This window comes from Erigeron canadensis, chromosome 1 (genome assembly GCF_010389155.1).
Source record: "Erigeron canadensis isolate Cc75 chromosome 1, C_canadensis_v1, whole genome shotgun sequence".
Taxonomy (NCBI): Eukaryota; Viridiplantae; Streptophyta; class Magnoliopsida; order Asterales; family Asteraceae; genus Erigeron; species Erigeron canadensis.
In genome coordinates, this window is record NC_057761.1 from 20,841,070 (window position 1) to 20,861,870 (window position 20,801).

General features: G+C 33.2%; 1 protein-coding gene and 3 long non-coding RNA genes across 4 annotated transcripts; 2 read left to right on the top strand and 2 right to left on the bottom strand.

Annotated features, from left to right (window-relative positions):
• Positions 1 to 6,756: 6,756 nt before the first annotated feature.
• LOC122602281 lies at positions 6,757 to 8,305 on the bottom strand. Its single transcript, XR_006324198.1, has 3 exons — positions 8,256 to 8,305; positions 7,942 to 8,009; positions 6,757 to 6,840 (listed from the first exon to the last, which is right to left on the bottom strand). It is a non-coding gene; the product is annotated as an uncharacterized LOC122602281 (long non-coding RNA).
• An 807-nt stretch (positions 8,306 to 9,112) lies between these two features.
• Positions 9,113 to 11,964, bottom strand: LOC122602312. Its single transcript, XR_006324211.1, has 3 exons — positions 11,848 to 11,964; positions 10,959 to 11,167; positions 9,113 to 9,202 (listed from the first exon to the last, which is right to left on the bottom strand). It is a non-coding gene; the product is annotated as an uncharacterized LOC122602312 (long non-coding RNA).
• A 3,823-nt stretch (positions 11,965 to 15,787) lies between these two features.
• LOC122602327 lies at positions 15,788 to 16,501 on the top strand. The gene is made up of 2 exons (XR_006324216.1): positions 15,788 to 16,185; positions 16,281 to 16,501. It is a non-coding gene; the product is annotated as an uncharacterized LOC122602327 (long non-coding RNA).
• Positions 16,502 to 16,511: 10 nt separating this feature from the next.
• Positions 16,512 to 17,219, top strand: LOC122586737 (receptor like protein 22-like). The gene has a single exon (XM_043758730.1). It carries the CDS (start codon positions 16,512 to 16,514, stop codon positions 17,214 to 17,216), a length of 705 nt encoding a protein of 234 aa, XP_043614665.1. The 3' UTR covers positions 17,217 to 17,219.
• The last annotated feature ends 3,582 nt before the right edge of the window (positions 17,220 to 20,801 follow it).

A 20,801-nucleotide genomic window follows, 5' to 3' on the forward strand; every position in this document is an offset into this window, starting at 1 on the left:
CATGTCAACGGATGTTTTTACGGAAGCATACTTGGCCGGAACACTTCCTCCTCCAATGAGAACGGCTCCTTGAAAAACACACTCAAATTCAACAAAGAACCAAAAAAAAACAAATAAAGAACACCAAATTGAATAATTTTTTTCTTTTCAAAAGGCCGAAAGGCTAATTTTGCCAATAAAGTACTTCTTTTCAAAATGCATAAAACGAATAGTAGCTCAACGATGAAATCCAAGTATGTAACTTTTTGTGAATGCTCCATTATGTTAGATACATATTAGCTTTCTATATATTCAAATTAATTACTTGAACTAAATTCACATGGCATAGTCCTAAAAGTGAGCTTATTGCATGTTTAGAGCCGGAGTCCTAAATAGTGTGCATAACTATTCTGAGTAAGTGGTTTAATTAGAGTTAAGTATTACGGCACAAGGCATGCTTCTTAGCAATCCGAAACATTAGGAAAAGAAGTTCTAACTTGAGATGCATAGTTTGATGGCCCAAGTGCATAAATTGATAACAACATTAAGATAGCTGGACAAATTGTAAAACAAAACGGTAATCATAATAGCATTTGAAATCATATATCATATCTAATCTAATTAGCAAAAAATTATATACACAACATGATAAAAACTAATCAACAACAACAACAATTGTACCCAATCCCTGAGTGGGGTATGGGGGAGGTGAGCTGTAGACAGTCTTACCTCTACCCAAAGGTAGAGAGACTGCTTCCATAAGTACCTCCGGCCAGGAAGATATAAAAGTCGTAAAAGGGTTAAGTGTTTATACCTGTTTGTCGAGGCCATGATAAGGCGATATACCTGTCAGTTGGGTCCGCCGGGTATGCCACCTTATGAGTAGGTGATAAAAACTAATCAAATTCAGCAAATTAATTAACCAAAGATTACATAAACCCACAACAAATTTTAAAAACACCCAAATAAAAACCTGTGAAAACGATGAATCCGAAGATGATGCGGTGGATGGTGGTGAAGTATCCGGCGGTGGTTGGTTGTGATTATTCGGTGTGAGAAACAGAAATAATATGCACAACATGATAGAAATTAATTAAATTCTAACAAATTAATTACAGAAAGATTACATAAACCCAATAAAAAAATTTAAAACACCAAAAGGAAAACCTTGTGAAAAAGATGAATCCAGTAGTGATGAAAGCGATATATCACCAAGATTCTGGTAATTAAATCGAGATGAGGAAAACATTTGTCAAAATAAAAGATCTAAAGAAAACCCTAAAAAAACGATCGTCATGGGGGATGAATTTTTTGATGGCGTTGATGGCGGCCGGAAAAGGAGGAGGGAGGCGGTGGTTGATGGTCATGAAGAATCCGGCGGCGGTGGCGATAGAGAAGGGATCGAGACAGAGAGGCGTGGATCGAGACAGAGAGGGTTTTTCTTTTCCAGTAAGTTGGAGGGTATTTTAGTCATATCAGGCTCTTACTCCCTTAAAGCCAATTTGCTTTATAAGGGAGTATAGATATATTACATAATATACTAATTAATAATATAGAATTACCGTGTCATTTCGTGTGACCCCGTAGGCTTAAATTATTTCCAAACATACGATTTATTATAACATGATCACACTCCAACAATTGTTTTGTTCATTAACAGATAAACGAACATAATGGCTTGTTATGTTCGTTTGTTTATGTTTATGAACGAATATTTACAAACACAAACAAACAAACACTAAAGAACGAACAACCAACAACAATAAACATGCATATAGTTATAAGTATTAAAACTTAAATCAAGATTACAAAATATCCATATTCTAAAATGGTAAGTTTTAAACATGGATGGATCAATAGTTACTTAAGTTTTCAAGTGGCACAAACACAAGGGGGGAAGGTGTGGGCTTTGGTTTCCACACGGTTTGGTTGAAGCCGAATGAAAAGTCCACCGCCACCTTTTTGGTTTCCATTTGGTTTGGAGGAAAACCTGTTTGTGAAACCAATTTTGATAATACATGAACCATCTATTGCTCTGTCTAGGAATTAATGAATTGTATCATTGCAAGCATTATTGCTAAAATGAACATAATCTTTCTAATTTTTAACTATAAATACATATATATTTTACTACTACCCTTTCAAACACTTTCTCTAATATTATTTTATATCCATCACAAACATTTCACAAAAATGGATTCCTCTTCTTCCTCTTGTGATGAGTTCTTTCTTCCCTTCAACCTTCCCGAGTTATCCACGGGTAGTACACTACATTTTTTGCAATTCATTTATGATTTGCTTGATGATACGGGAAGCTCAACCGAAACTCGAATGTATATTGAACGTTACCGGGAAAAAGCTCACGAAACTCTAATGCGTGATTATTTAGTCGAAGAACCAAAGTTCGGCTACCATGTTTTTCATCATCGGTTTTGCACGAGTAGGCGCTTATTTTTTTTTAAATTTTGGTCACGTTGAAGAGACATTCGTATGGTTTCAAGAGGGGGAAGACGGACGGGAAAGAAACCTTCACGGCTCTACAAAAATGTACTTCGGTAATTTGGCAACTCACAATGGGTGAACCTCCTGAAAACTTTGATGACTATTTATGCATGCCTGCAAGAACGTCAGTGAATGCCTTGACGGTTTTTGTAATGCAATAATTCATTTATATGGCTGAGAAAACTTACGCAAACCTACCCCCCATGACATTGCATGCTTGTTCCAGGCACACGAATTAAAACATAAAATTCCTGGAATGCTTGGTAGCACTGATTGTACACAATTTGTTTGACCTATATAAGAGAGTTGATCATTAATACCCGACTAGGCGACTATCATGCTTCAAGCCTTTGCTTCATATGATTTGTAGATTTGGCATGTGTTTTTTGGTCCTCCCGGTTCAAACAACGATATTAATGTTTTGAATCAGTCTCCATTATATCTTACCGAGCAGAATGGAACAACACCAAACAGTTCATTTACAGTCAATGGACGATTTTACAAACGTGGATACTATCTTTCCGACGGAATCTATCCTAGGTATTCAACATTTGTTTAATCATATCCATATCCAACTGATCCAAAGGAAAAAAAAGTTCAAAAAACTACAAGAGTGAAAGAGTGTGAACGAGCCTTTAGTGTTCTTAAGGGGAAATGAAAGATTTTGGTACGTCCACTCCGGCCTATGACCTTAGAAAAAATTGGTAAACTCGATTATGGGTGTTGTATATTGCACAACATGATTATAAAAGATGACGGAAGGGCAATATCACCGGTTCAAGTTGCAGTAGTTTATAACCCGGATGCACTACCTGAGTTATTAGAAGAAGAAATTCATCAATGCCTCCGATATGATCTTACGGAGCACGTAACAGCTCAAGACTTGTCGTACCTTGATGATGTAGCGGCTCAACAACTACCCATTGAAGACTTAATTTAGTGGTTTAAGAATTATGTAACTTTTTTTTATTTACTTTTAAATGTTATGTTTTTTATAAATGTAGTTTATATAATTAATATCAAGTGTTGTATTTTTTTTCTATGATTATTTATCGACAAATGTAAAAACCAAAAAAAAAAAATGATCATGACACCTTGTAAAAAAAATAGTGAGTTTTTGGATTAATGGGTTGAAATGATTTGACAAACAAACTATAGGTGGATGTTGTGGGTTGATATATCATGACACCCTCTCCACTATGTACAAATTGCATAATACTACATACATATGATATATCTATACTAAAACATTTTTGGGCCGTTGGGGGCCATTCCCCCCCCCCCCCCTCCTTATACACTACATGCTTTCCTATCGTCTTTTCAAAAGACTTGTAGGCAAATAATCTTAGGGGGTGCTTGGTTTGGATAAAGGAATGACAAAGGTAATGGCAAAGATAATGGGAAAAGAATACTTTGATTATAGGTTTCATTATAGGGTGGAGTATTTAATAATTATATATAATAAAATATAAAAAAAACATACCGTCGTTTCACTCATTCTGCTCCTCAACTTTATTGATCCTCATGACATCTACCTCCTTTCCCCCTCTCTCTAATAATACATAGTTTCAACCACAACCACCACTAGGGATGTGCAAATGACCCGACCCGACCCGCGACCCGCAAGTGCATAAAAATAGGAACCGTGACCCGGCCTGTGAAGGTACGGTTCGGGTCGGGTTCGGGTCGGGTTATGGGCGGGTCACGGGTTTCCTTCACTTTTTTTTGGTTTTTGACTTGACCCGACCCGCGTGACCTGTGACCCGAAAATGTCACAAAAGCTTGACCCGTGACCCGGCCCGTTAGCCCTACGGGCGGGTCGGTTCGGGCCGATTCCGGGTCGGTTTCGGGTCGGGTCACGGTTTTTTTTCTCATCCCTAACCACCACCACCCGCCGGAAGTTGTCTCCGACCATTATCACCATATCCCAACTCCATCTTCTCTCTCTAATAATATATATCTTCAACAACCAACACCACCCACCGAAAGTCGTCTCCGGCCACCATCACCATATCCCTCCGGTCGGCACACACATACACACATATGTGTGTGTGTATATATATACGGCATCACAAAAACATATATATACATAAAAATCACGCCCAATGAACGGTGGTGGTTCTTGTTTCAGAGATGTCGGATGGTGGTCTTTGGTGGTGGCGGCGGTCGGTTGGAGGTTGTTGGAGGTGAAGTCCGATGGTGATGTTGGGTGTAGTTGTCGGAGGTCGGGTGGTAGTAGTGGACTCTAGCGGATGAGAAAGGAAAAGAAGGGGGAGAAGAAGAGATGGAGATGATTGATTACCTTACCCCCCAATTTATTGTATAATGCTTCATTACCCATTTTCATGCATTCAATATCTTTCCTTTATACAAACAAGCACCTTTATTTATTACCTTTCCCTTTCCTTACCCCCAAAACCCCCCAACCAGGCACCCCCTTAATCTTAATTTTAACTACCTTAAAGCATTTGATTATCTTATATTCTCAAAAAAAAAAATTGATCTATCCAAACTACTCATCTAATTTATTCACTAATTTAAATATCTTCACTTAATATACATATAATATTTTTAATAAAATTATTTACAACATACATCCCTCAACACTTAAAATAATTCAAATACATTCTTTTACATCAATTACTTTTATATTAATAACCACGCCACTACCGCCGCCGCCACCCTCCGTCATCATCACCACCACCACTTGTCGCCGCCATCACCACCACCCATCAACGCCACCATCAATGCCGCCAACACCACCGTACCACCGCGTCGCGTGGGCATATGACTAGTCAACTCAAAAAGGGAACATGTTAACCGGTAGACTGACTATTTTGTTACATATTGCTAATTGAACCCATCAAACCATATTTGTTAATGTTTTATACTCATATTAAAAAGCTTTTGAAATAAAAATGATTTTTTTACAGTGACAATTTCAACCAGCTTACTTTTAAGTTGTAACTAGAAAGAAATTTGGTTAACTGAGTTTTAATAGGTTGTGTGATGCAATCAAACTCTCTTATGGATTATGTACTTAAATCAAGGCATTAATATTAAGTTGTAAAAAAAGGTTTAATGGTTAGCACCTCATATATCTGGCCCGTTATCATGATACTTTCACCTATTTACACAAATACCCCGACAATTTCCACTTTTGAGCGTGTACTAACCCTGGGGAGGACAAGGATGTAAAGGATTGTAGATCGAATATATATTTTTTAAATTACTTTGAATGGTATTTTTTTAACCTTATTTTCTATCTTGTTTAGAAGTTTCAAATTACATTGATGATAATTTTGTTTTTGTTACAACTAACCCCGTGTCTGCAAGTATGCAAATTACTATGATAGCATTTGCGGTTTTATCTAGAACATCTACTGCTAGTTCTATTTTGCCAATCAATGGCAAAACTTTTTGATGAATACCATCTTCACCCGAGTCTTTAACGAACAAAACGATCTCAGCCAATCATTATCCTGACCTGAATTTATGAAGATCATATATTGGTCTCGGCCCCAACCAAATGCCCCTTCATTTGTTGAAAGAGTTCCATCCATTCAAGTCTAGTATGTGAAAATAGATTCACCTTTGAGGATCAAAGATTTCTTTGAGATAATTTCTAATGGTGCTTGGATTTCATGTATTGAAACTCTTACAAATTCATTTGCATTCGCGACATGTATAGATACCATCAAAGAGAAGCATGTTTAGACTTAAGAGTTTTATATTAACACAAAATTCCAACATTCTACTGTAAATAAATTTACCCAAATTCAAATCCAAGTGACACCATCATTAAGATACAGGTTTACGCTTACAAATTAATCCATTTACTTATAGTTTGCCATGGATGTTTGCTATGATTATATTCTCACTTAATTACTTATATTGGTTACAATTCAGTTTCTGTCAAATTAATAATTTGTTCAATGTTTTGGAAATGGTCAAAGGAGAAAACAACGAACAATTCTTGCTATCATAAGTGGCAAAAGTTGCGGCTCTAGCCAACAACTTTTTTAACATCTAGAGTAATATACACAGTCGGTTTCAACCCCCGGATTAGAATTACTTATTTGAGAAAAACGAGTACAAAAGTATTCCATCATTAAAACAATACTTAGAAATTAATTGAGAATTGAAATAGCAGAAAACCACCTAAGAATACACATACAGAGATCAAAATTCTGGCAAAGTCCATCGAAAATTTAAGTGTTAAATACTGCAGCCATCGTTATTGACCGTCGTTAACATTGATATGTATGTGGCCACGGGTTCTTGAAAGACTTTGTACCATGTATAGCTCCAAGTCTACTGTTAAATTCTTGATCATGACACAGCAGTCACAGGCATTAGCTGTCAATAATAGGAGTAACACGTTATGGACCAACAAGTTTTTTCAGTATGTGGCCACTGGCCACCATCTCTTGAAAGACTTCCAAGTCTACTTTTAAATGTCTTGTGGACTCGATTCAATATCAACCTAACATAAGAGACAAATCTTATTTTAAGTAATTTAAGCAAAATTTTGGTTATTGAAAGAAAGTTTACGTATTTAACACTGCAGTCAAGAAACAACCATTGACCGACATTAACATGTTACTATGACCCAAACAAGTTGATATGTATGTGGCTACTGACTTTTGAAAGACTTGGTACCACACATGACTCCAAGTCTACAGTTAAGTTCTTGATCATGACAATTGTGCAATTCATGAATACAAATAAGTTTCCTAAAAATACTCCAGTCCACAAATGTTGGTTGATAATAATAGGAGCAACACGTTACGGGCCCAAACAAGCTTTTTCTGCATGTGGCAACCATCACTTGAAAGACTTCGTGTGATCCCAAGTCTACTATTAAATATCTTGTGGACTCGAGTCGATATCAAACAAGTTTCACACATATGGCACAAGGAACACCAAAGCCATGATCAAATTTAACATACACTCAGTATTAATATTACTCCTTATTCAGTTTAATCAAATTGACTAAATATAGAAACTGCTTTTTTACAGCAAAACAAATATACATATGTTTCGTATAATAAAAAGAACAGATATATGTTTTGTATACCCTATTTCTGGTTTTACTTGCAAGTAGCAATTTCGACCAATTTACTTAGAATTGGTCAGATTCCAAATATTTTTCTGCTCAAATTGGTTAAGCCAAATCTAAATACAACTGAAATGAATCAAGGGGTCAAAAGTCATCCGCCATGATGTGTTAAAAAGCAAAAAAGATTATAAATCACTTTATGAAAGAAGTCAAGATTATTGATATGAGGCAGAGTTTTTGTAATCAATAACTATACACCGATATTTATAAACTAAAAGGTGCTTGTAGGCTGGCCCAGTAGCCAACGCAATTGGTTTCAACATTCAACCTGCAAATAAGATTTACCAATTTAACCCAAACCCATTATAAGCTGGCTGCAAGAAAACAGTAGTAGGTACCTGTGATGATGTAATAACCGTGATGATCATGTGCATGCAGGTAATGGTGCTCTTCAACATTTGAAGCACTAGAATGAATGAATGATTAAAACAGGAAATTAATACATAGAAACAAAATTTGGTAATGAACTCTTTTTATGTGTGGAAATTATGTCTGCTTACTTAACGCCTTCATCAAGGACGCAAAATTACCAAGGCTTGTGAAAGAATAATCGGGCCTTAAATAAAGGAAAAAATTACAAAGCTGAACATATAGATTGGTACATTATCTTATATAAAGATGCCATGATCAAGGGTTTAAAAGAGAAGCTTACAATGCCGGATCTCTGTTGTTCCCCAAGAGAAAGGATGTCTTCCCAGCTTTTCCCTGGAAATACATCTTGCTAGATGCATATCCAGAATATTTGCGTCAACACTATCGTTTAGCCCTGGAAATATATCATAAACAATTGACACAATATCTTTATTATATTGAAGCACTTCGACAACACATATGAAGCCATCACACTATCACAGATGAGCATCTCAGCCCATTTACTTGAGAAATGAGAATGGGTCGAGTTTGGGAACAAAAACTAACTAAACTGATGGTCTGATGGAGCAAGTCATATGGGTTGATAGTCACCATATGTATTAAGTCAAATATTATGAACCTCAAACTATATTACTGCTATAGCTTTTTAAAAACCATAACTATTTATATTACTTAATACTTGGTCAACTCAACCTAAAAATCCCTTTATAACCCCCTTAAAGAAATTACTTATTCCAGCTAGAATTCATCTTGAAAACAATATTAACTGTTGTATAATGAACTCCTTTGGACACGTTACGCAACCGTCTCGACCCAGCCATTTTCCCACCTCAAGAAGAAATAGAAAAGATAAGCAAAAAACAAAACTCACCTTCTCGATACAAACTTAATGCCCTCTTTTCTGGTCTTGTGTGATAATCTAATCTCGCAATGTTCCTAAACATGTATACGGTAATTTATTCTCGTAATGCATCCTCTGACAATAGGCCAAAGACCACGGAGAACCCTGAACACAGAACTTTTCCCAATACATTTGCACCTTCAAGTTTATGTTTGAATTGTCAGAAAAATGTACAATACTATAAACAATATATTTTTCCTAACCAGTAAGAAGAAGGCTTTTATGTGGTACCTTAATCGCATGTTAATTTCCTTGCTAACAGTAATGTCATCTCTGAAGCCCAATTCGACCACTACCATTAAGATTCTTATGCTGGGTAACCTTAACTAAAAAATCTTTCCCACCATCATTAACCAAAAGAATAAATTATTAACCAAAAGAATAAATCATTTCTTAATGTCATCAACTAAATTGTGAAACTGAATTCGGGATACTTTTAGGCAACTCACCATCATTAACCAAAAGAATAAATCATTGGCTAGCAACCTTCTAGGGATGCAGCCAACAAGGGTCAAAACCTTGGGTACAATCACACCAAGGAAAGCTTTTTGTACAGACAATCCAACCTATACAACTAGAGCAGAGATAACAACATATGCAAAAACTATATTGGCAATACAACAGCTGAAATAACAAAAATTCTATTCAAAATAGGCCTATTATTCGGAAATAAAAAAAAACCATCAATTGTGATCAGGGAAACTAACAAAACCACCCAGAGGAAATGCTCTTAAAGAATACTCAGCATTTTAGAACTAAAGTTAGATAAATTAAGCCCAAAACTAATAGCAAATTTACATACATGAACTCCTGAAGTGAAGCATCTTAAAAAAGACCACTTTCGTGAAAAACTATAGTTGCTGTACTGACACAGTTTCATGTACAGATTGTGCGCTTTCAAACCCACCAACACTAAAGTCACTCGGATAATGCTTATGTTCGGGGTTCAAGGCTCTCCATGGTCTTTGGCCTTTTGTATGACCATTAAGCAAAATAATCATTAGCAAAAGTAGAGTTAGATCAAATTGTCACTCTCGTGAAAACTAATTATTAAGTAAAAGCAGTTGCATAATGAATGAAATATGTTAAGTTGATTTAATAACAACCAAGACACCAAATAGACCTGTGAGGCTGTGACTCAATCAAATCTGCCCTCCTCCTTATAACTCCCAAAACAAAATAACAACTAAGACACCAAATAACAGATAGCTTGAAAGATGACACGATAGCAAAAAATTACCCAATACCTTGAAACCTCTGAAGAAGCTGAAAACAACCAAAAAAGACACATCCTACTTTAAAAGGTTAGAGAGATCACAACTTTTGCTATTGATAGAAAGTTTACATGATTAACACTGCAGCCAACAACCATTGACCAATATTAACATGTTATTATGACCCAAACAAATTGATATGTATGTGGGCACTGGCTCTAGAAAGACGTTGTACCATTCATAACTCCAAGTCTACTGTTAAATTCTTGATTATGACCATTGTGACCCACAAGCTTTTTCTGTATGTGGCCACCATCTCTTGACTGACTCCAAGTCTACTATAAATTATCTTGTGGACTATGTCGATATCAACCTAAGTAAACATTCATAAAATCTAAGGCATGCGGTGTTATATTTATTCCCCACTCCCCCTGTATCTTAATTATACAACATCTACTCTATCTTAATAATTACTCCAAAATGAAAACCACTAACTTTATTGTCAATCTTACAATATTATACATGTTCTTTCAAACATATTGCACAAGCAGCAACAATACCACAATCACAGCTTCTTCAAACGTAACATGTATCCAAAGAGAGCGACAATCTAATAAATACAACTTGAGCAAAGATAAATAACATATGCAAAATTATATTTGCAATCACACCAGCTGAAATAACAAATATTATCCAAAATAGGCCTATTTTAATTCATCATCAATTTGGAATTTGGGATATCACTATCATGATCATTATCAGGAAAACCAACAAAGACACCTAATGGAAATGCTCTTAAAGAATACTCAGCATAACTGGCATTAAATTTAGCTTAAATAGGCCTAAAACCAAAAGCAAATTTACTTACATGAATTCCTTGAAGTCAAGCACCTAAAATAAGACCACTTTCATGAGCAACTATAATTGCAGTTTAAATCGACACAGCTTCAAGTACAAAACCCACCAAAACCAAAGCCTACTAAAGACTGACACAACTAAAGTTTCGTGTTCAGGCCTCTCCGTGGTACTTGGCCTATTGTCACCACCAAACTTGGACCAATACACCAAGCCTTGGACCTGCAACACAATGAAATCTGTCATCCTCGTGACTCTCAAAACAAAATAAAAACTGAGACACCAAAGAAAGATGACATGATGGCAAAGAAATACCAGTCCAGAAGACACAACAAAAATTTAACTGGGAGATTAAAATTTTGGCTATTGATAGAAAGTTTACGTGTATAACACTGCATTCAAAAATCATTGACCGACATTAACATGTTCTAATGACCCAAAGAAGTTGATATGTATGTGGCCACCGGATCTTGAAAGACTTTGTACCAAGTCTTTCAAGTTGATATGTATGTGGCCATTCATGAATCCAAGTCTACAGTTAAATTCTTGATCGTGACAATTGTGCAATTCATAAATACAAATTATTCCAAAACACAGCAGCTAACAAGCATTGGCTGGCCATAATACGAGTAAACACGTTATGGACCCATAAGCTTTTTGCCTTTTTCTGTGTGTGGCCACTATCTCTTAAAAGACTTTGGGTGATCCTTGACTGGCTCCAAGTCTACTATGAAATATCTTGTGGACTCAAGTTGATATCTACCTAAGTATACGTTCATAAAAGATTTTAAGGCATGCTGTGTTATATATATGCCCCATTCACCTGGTATCTGAATTATACAACATCTACTCTATCCTAATTACTCCAAAATGGAAGCCACTAATTTTATTGTCAATCTTACAATATTATGCCTGTTCTTTCAAACATATGGCGCAAGCAGCAGCAACACAGCTTCCTCAAACGTTACATGTATCCAAAGAGAGTGGCAAACACTGCTTTTATTCAGACAAGGCTTCACAAACCAGTCGAATTGGCTTTCAAGATGGACCGGATTGGAATGTTGTGCGTGGCAAGGAGTTGTATGTGACAGGAAAACCGGTCATGTTGTCAAACTTGATCTCTCTTCCAATGGTATCAACTCCACCATCCCCGTTTGGTTATCAAACCTTACTCGCCTCGTGCATCTAGACCTTAGCTATAACAGCTTCCATGGGGGAATTCCAGATTCTATTGGAAACTTAAGCTCTCTTTCTACCATCAACCTTTCCAAAAATCAATTGTCTGGTCCAATACCAGATTCTATTGGAACCTTTAGCTCTCTTTCTTCCATGGACCTTTCATACAATCAATTGTCTGGTCCAATACCAGATTCTATTGGAAACTTAAGCTCTCTTTCTTACATGGACCTTTCATTGAATCAATTTTCTGGTCGAATACCAGATTCAATTGGAAACTTGAGCTCTCTTTCTGACATGGACCTTTCACGGAATCAATTGTCTGGTCGAATACCTCCCTCACTTGGTGGCCTATCATCTCTAACAGACCTCTCTCTTTATGGTAATGAATTGAATGGGAGCATACCTGAAAGCATTGGACTACTCACCAGCCTACAAACTCTCGATCTTGCTCTTAATCAATTGAGAGGGGTTGTTTCTGAAATTCACTTCACCAAACTCTACAATCTCACCGACTTGGAGTTGTCTGGTAATACATTGATAACGTGGAACGTCAGCCGTCATTGGATTCCCCCCTTCCAATTGCAGACATTGGTCGTCATTGGCTGCAACATGGGACCCCAATTCCCAAACTGGCTTCAAACACAAACACATCTTGAATATTTACTTCTTAGAAATTCGAGTATAAGAGAAAGCATACCAGAGTGGTTTCACAACATCTCCTCTCATCTTGAAGTATTGGATCTGTCCGACAACGAGATCGGACCCCAATTCCCAAATATTCAAACATCAACTGATCTTGAAGTATTACGTCTTAGAAATTCGAGTATAAGAGATAGCATACCAGAGTGGTTTCAAAACATATCCTCTCAGCTTTATATCTTGGATCTGTCCGACAACGAGATCCATGGAAATCTGCCACGAATAAATACGAACAACACAGGTATGCAATTACTGGATAATACTGTAACTTTTTATTTTTGCAACATAAGGTGCGGAATATATAAGAAGAATCTATATCCTAATATAGTTTGATTGTAATTAACAACAATGATTATCCTAATTATAGTATAATTACAATTACTAATAACAACAATATTACAATTAATTGACTGCAATTAAATAATATAAAGTAACACATTATTAATCTAAATGTTGTAACCTCTCTAACTTCCTGATATATTTTGTTATCAAATAGACATTATAAAATAAAGTATTAATTATTATTAAATTGGGTTAAAGTGTAAATTGATGATGAAAAACCAAAAAGTGTAAATTTATTACTTTTAAAATGGGCTAAAGTGTAAATTGGTGATGAAAAACCAAAAGGTGTAAATTAATCTAGACATGTGTTGATTTAATTAATTTTCAGAAGTTGAAGGTTGTAATTAGTCAATTGAGGTTATGTTAGTTGTCTTTTAGTATATACTAGATTTATGTTTGTGGCAAATACATAGGTTGTTTATAACATTTTCAAGATAAAAATAATTGATAAATTTGTAATTTAAATGGTAAAAATGTAGGTAAAGAAAAGTCAAAAGATTATAATTATAGATATGTAAACACATATATTGTAAGTTTTAATAATTAATAAAAAAAAAAGGTTTACAAATAATATGTTTAAAATTTTATAATTAGTTAAATGATGAAAATTAAAAGTTTCTCAAGTTGATGGCTACAAAATAAAATTCCTATAATTTAGGAATTTCGTGAGGATAATGGAAATCAAAAAAGTGTAAATTAGTGAAAATTTTCTCTAAAATTATATTTAATAATATAAATGCAATACAAGAACATTGACGAAAGCGTTTAACTTGTTCAAGCATCAATATCATGTCAAGACTTGTTATTGTATTTGTTTTCTTAACAGTACATTTAAATAAATATGTTGTAGTTTTGTTTGTCGTATTTGTATTTCATAAAAGTTTTGAATTATATAAAAATAATATAAAATAAAATAATGATATAATTATTAATTAGTATTAATTTAAATGTTGTAACCTCTCTAATTTTTAGATATATTTTTTTTATTCGATAGACATTATGGAATAAGGTATTTATTATTATTAAATTTGGAAGTGTAAATTCGTGATTGAAAATCAAAAAGCGTAAATTGATTATTTTTAAATAGGGTTAAAGTGTAAATTGGTGATACAAAACCAAAAAGTGTAAATTGATTATTTTTAAATAGGGTTAAAGTGTAAATTAGTGATAGAAAACCAAAAAGTGTAAAATGAATTTTTTTAAATAGGGTTAAAATGTAAATTGGTGATGAAAAACCAAAAAGTGCAAATTAATTTAAACATGTGTTGATTTAATTAATTTTGAGAATTGAGGATTATGATTGGTCAATTGAGGCCAAGTAAGTCGCCTTTTAGTATATATATATATATATTGAGGTAAAGTAAGTTGTCTTTTAGCATATATAAAGATTGGATTATATATCTTTTCTTTACCAATGATAACATTTTATAATATCTCGACTCCTTATTTTATAAGTACCACAAGTTTTTTACTTTTATTATTATCCATTACTTTTATTATATCATAGTTTTTTTAATAAGATATTTGTTCTTTTATATCTATTATATTGTATCTTAATAGGATTGTTAAAATATTCTATAATACAGCTGCATAGAATATTAATATACAATGCAACCAATGTATTTTTTTTATTAAGTATCTTTATATTTTTAATTTTTATGATTACTTTAATAATGTTATTAAATAAATTGTTATTGTTTAAGTAGTTTTTCTTATTAACCAACTTATGAGGTAAAAATAATTTATCATTTTTAGTATTAGGTTATTATTATGTGAATGTTGTATATAGTTTTTATGTGGAGATATATTTTGGATTATTAATCTTATTTTTAACTAATAGTTATAGTTTTTATTACCATACAACGTATGGTGTTTAATCTAGTTAATAAATATATTTAAAATATAATAATTTTAGCTTTCCCTCTTAATTAATTTTTTTAGAAGTTGTTTATTTTTTAGTAGTCACTTATATATATATATATATATATTATAATAGTTAAAAAATATGGTTTTTATATTACCCTTATTAAAAAAAAATAATCATGCTACTACTTTCTCCAACTTATTACCACTCATGATGTCGTACATCGTGAGGCATAAAACCTTCTAGTTAAATTTATTCAATCATTGTCTTAAACTATTATCAATGAGAAAACTAGATATATGTTTTTTTCATTTTCATTTAGCGGGTTTTACCAACTGCCGACAAACATTAAAAGTATGTTTTACTGGTTTTATTTTTTTATATAGTTTTATAACAAAGATTTGTTGAGCTAGAACTTGTCTATTTATATACTTTTCCGTCCCATTTTAAATGTAAGAGTTTTACTTTGTATATCTTTTTTCTTCCGACTTTGAACGTTAATATTTTTTTTTGTAAAATATAACACTTGATAAATAAATATATATATATAGAGAGAGAGAGAGAGAGAAAAGTGAGTATGAGGCTGTTATGCAGGGATGAAAAACCCCTCACATACCAATATTTTAATATTTTGAATAAATGTTTGGCCCCCATGATTTTATGGTTTAAAAAAAAGGTATGTGAAGGGTTTTTGACCCAACTTAGGTGTCTAACAGCCTTATAGTCCCTTCTCCCATATATATATATATATATATATATCAATAGATAGAGCTTTCATGACCTACTAAGTAGAACAAACAAAAATATTAACGGTCAAAGTTAAAAGAAAAAACTTAAAATGTCAAATAAGGACGTTTAAAATGAGATGTAGGGAGTTAAGTTATAAATGGACTAATGATTACCCCAATGCTAATCCAACCCAACTTGTCTTATAACTTTTAGCTCGACTGATGACTTCCTTATTCCAAGCCAGGTATTCAACTTGTTGCTCTTGGGAAAAACCGTTTCACCGGAAGACTCCCAACACATTTATGCAAGCTATATTCTATAATAGTGTTGGATTTATCGCATAATAATTTTTTTGGAATTCTTCCAAGCTGCTTGGGGAGCATGAGTACCTTGCGAGTGATGGATCTTACAAGTAACAATATGACGGGTAATATTCCGAATTCATTAGGTTCTCTATCACTACTTGAGTCAATACACTTGCACAACAACAAATTTAAGGGTAGTCTCCCAGTGTCTTTACAGAATTTGAAAAGCTTGGTCACCATGGATTTGGGGAATAATTTGTTGACAGGTAATATCCCTCTTTGGATTGGAAAAGAACTATCAAAACTTAAAATCTTGAATCTCCAATCAAACATGTTCATGGGTATGCTTCCTCTTGAACTATGTGAAATCAAAACTCTTCAACATTTAAACCTGGCAAATAATGTAATAAATGGAAGTATCCCTCATTGCTTTCGTAACTTAACTGGTATGATCAAGGGTGATATCGAGTTACCACAAGAAAGTGATGAATTGTATGAAGAAAATATTGAAGCTTGCATAAAGGGCATTCAACTAAAGTACACTAGCACAATTCGGTTTCTCATATCCATAGACCTCTCAAGCAACAAAATTATTGGTGAAATTCCTGATGTGTTGATGAACCTCAAAGCATTAACAAATTTGAATCTTTCGAGAAATGAATTGAGTGGACATATTCCTACAATGATCGGAAATCTAACGTCAATGGAATCATTAGATTTGTCGATGAACAAGTTGTCCGGTCCCATTCCTCCAAGTTTAGCTAGCTTGAACACTCTAGAGTATTTGAACCTATCATTCAATAAATTATCTGGCTCATTACCAGTTGGAAATCATTTCCAAACTTTTGATGATCCTACTATGTATGAAGGGAACACCGGACTATGTGGATTCCCACTATTGAGTTGTAAAGAAAACAATTTATTAGACACTCATGTTGGTGATGACAAAGGTGAAAATGGTTCACAATGTATCTCATGGTTTTATGTTGGTATGGCCCCAGGATTCATCGTAGGTTTCATGGGACTTATTTTTAGCTTGTACTATATTCGGATTTGGAGGGTAATTTACTTTGATGTGATAGAGAATGTTTACATTTTTCTAATGGTTTCATTTATAGTGACTTTCGTTCGACTAAAGAGAAAGTTTTTCTAATGAGGTATGTGGATTCACAAACACCATTTGTTTTCTAAATTTATCTATATATAAATTTATTTAAACATATGTTTGATGTTGTGTTTTGACTATTAAATGAATGCAATGTATTTAAGCATGTGGTTGTTTAATCGAGTATTTAGGGTTCAAAACATTTATAGGTACGAAATTTTGGTAGGGACATTCGGGTCATGAAGCGGATATACTTCAAGACTATGCTTGAAGATGCTTGAATTGTATGTTTTATTGAAGAAAAGAGGTTTTTTGATGTTTATTATTGTTTTTACTATAATTTTTAAGAAAGGTAATTTTGTATTTCAGTATTAATTTTGTTATAATTATGTGTTTAATAGCGACGCATAGGTTGTGTATTATTGTAACGACCAAACTCATTTTTGTAATAACTAAAAAGATATAAGAAAAATTTTTTTTTTAAAGATGCGCGTCATTTTTCATCAAACATGAAATATGCTCCACATGTATAAAAAACATGCGCCGCATTTTTTTCATAGTAGGCTCCCAGATTTCAAATTTCCAAAAATGCGCCGCATAGACCAAGATATGCGCCGCATTTTGATACCTGACAGAAACAAACTCAATTTTAACCACTTAACTCGACTTGTAACTTTTCCTAACTCAAATCCAAACTTCATAACACATAATCCTGAACCCAAACATTCATTTGACACCATACATACATCAATTACAAACATAGTCTTGACCAAAAGGATCACCATCATACAAATGGGTCATTTAACCTATTAAATGACCTATTTACCTTAAACATGTCAAAGTGTAAAATCCATTGACTCAAAATGCTACTTGACTGCAGAATTTTTATACCAAAAATACACATGTTTACTCAAAATGACATGTACCAAAAGCCAAAGCCATCAAAGGGATTATCTACTAAATTTACCTAAGTTGCCAACCTTCAAAGAGTCCAAAACCTTCATGCTTACTTCAAATGATCAACTCTTTGCTCTTGCTACTACCAACTCCTATAAAGTGATCAAACAACTAAAATATAAGCAACGCTTAGTGAATGCATACACATATGATCATAATCAAGTTGTCAAAACATCAAATATCATTTATAGCCTATCTTTTGATAGCCATTTCATTCATAACAATCATAAATATAAAATTAACACAAATCATTTTCTACATGGCCATGGATCATGCTAGCATGACTTTACCCACATACTAGTCTTTATCATACAAATTGGCTAGTAGGAATTTACCCATATACTAGCTCACATAATCAAAATCACATTATGCTAGTAGGAATTTACCCACCTACTAGTCTTCATATTCAACATACATATGGGTCATAGGAATTTACTCACCTATGACCTCTAATAACAAGAATATAATCATAAGCATATACACTCACCTTAAACTTGACTATTTGACACTATTAGGCTTAACAAAATGATCTTCACCACCTACACATTATGCAATATATATCTATGAGTTCTACAAAGTCAACTCTTTCACAATCATCTAACTAAATTCACAATGAACTCTATCATTATGGTGTTTGGCTACTTAAAACAATTCATCACAACTTTCATAATAATTTTCATAACATAATTCTAGCCAAACGCCCAAAAACATAAGGTTTATCAATGAGGTTTTATCATAAAAACTTCATTTGCATTAACCCCAAATTTCCCCCTTTTAATTCCATTAGGGTTTATTTCTAAAATCCCCACAATAACAAAAACCTTAATTCCATTAAACAAGAACCCTAATTTCATAACTCAACAATTAGCGAGGATTCTTACCTCAAAAGAAATATATAACAAACTAAATCCAATTTCCTTCCTTTTCTTCTTGCTAAATTCGAACCCCCACAAGGCCACCACAATCTCTCAATTAGTTTCTTAGTTCTTCAATTAGATAGAAGAATTTAGGGGTGAATTTCATATATTAATTTTGTGTAATAGAAGATTGTAAAATAATTTGGAGAGGTAAGAATTTGAGAGAGAGTTGTTAGTGAAATTATGAATCATCAAGTAATGGGGCTGGATACTCCCTCCACATGCAACGTTATTTTTCAATTTTAGTGGGTATTATACCCACTTGCCACTAAAATTCCAACTAAATTAACTCATTATCTCAAAAGAAAATACTAGGAAATTAATTTAATGTCAAAACTATGACAAAGGTTAATTTTATATTATCTTAAAATATTGGGGTGTTACAGTTATCTCATATTAAGAAGAGTTTGTTAGTTTATTATATGTCTTCGGGGATGTTGTAAAAGGTTGATGGGCTAAAGTACATTATGTTATTAGACATATAAAGAACCTTCTATGAATTCTTGAGCATGCAAAAGAGCAAGAAGAATACCTAACATCCATATTGACATATTTATTATTAAGAGAATAAATAACACACATTTGATAATTGTTAATATTATTAATATGATAAATATATTGGTATGATGCGTTCTTCATGATGATATATTTTGAAGGAGCAAAACGTCTTTAAAACGTAGTGGAATATGTATAATTAGTTGAGCTTCATTGTGATTTATTGTATTGAGGTTTTTTTAACATCAAAATATTTTATATAATAATCATTTGTAATCTAAAAAAATTTGTTTATTAAAAAAAATGACACCTTTAAATAAAATTTTTTTTTAATTTGTAGTACCTGACTATGTAGCACCGAAACGGGTACGACAAAGGGGTACAGGAACGATACGAGAACGGGGAACGACAAAACTGAAAAATTAAGGATACGGGTACGACAATAAAAAAATATACAAATATAAATTATATTAATTTTTATAGAGAAATACGTACTTGAGGCTCGAAAGATTATGTATAATTGTATAATACATGCTTGATTAGTGATCACTTATTGAATATTTAGTGTTTAATAATTGGTTTTGGAATAGAAAAAAATTAATGTTGATCAAATTGTATATGATATTAACCTGTTTGGTTTGGAAATAGGAAAAGTCCATTAAAACCTTGATATTAATTAGAAACCATATGAAAACTTCAAAGAAACGTTTCGGTATCTATAGAAAACTCAAGGGAACGTTTCATATGTGTTTCGTACGCGAAAACGTATCCATGGAGTTTCTGAAACAAGTACGGCTACCTGTTTGGAGTTTCGGTGCATCATATGTACCTGAGAATGATAAGAACAAATTACTTAGAGACGGTTATATAGGCTTAAAATTAATGTCTAAACATGCCTAATAAATTTAACCATGATATCTAGATTTTATTATTTCTCTTTTATTGTTTCTAACTTCAATATTATCATGTGTTTTCATGTATAAGTCTACGAATTTCACTCATATATATGGCAATTCAATGAGATGTGAATTTTTTACTTTACTAGATTATAAGATTATTGGAAAACATAAATATAGATGAAAGATGAAAGAAGCAAAATATATATTTTTAGTATTCAATATGGACAAATACAAAATATATACTTTATCTATACTATATTATGATAATTATTACTTTCTCTCTCATGAAAGTGTTAATGCAAAATTACCATTTTACCCTTGATAAATTAATTTACATCATCAATCCCTTATTTCTAAAATATCTC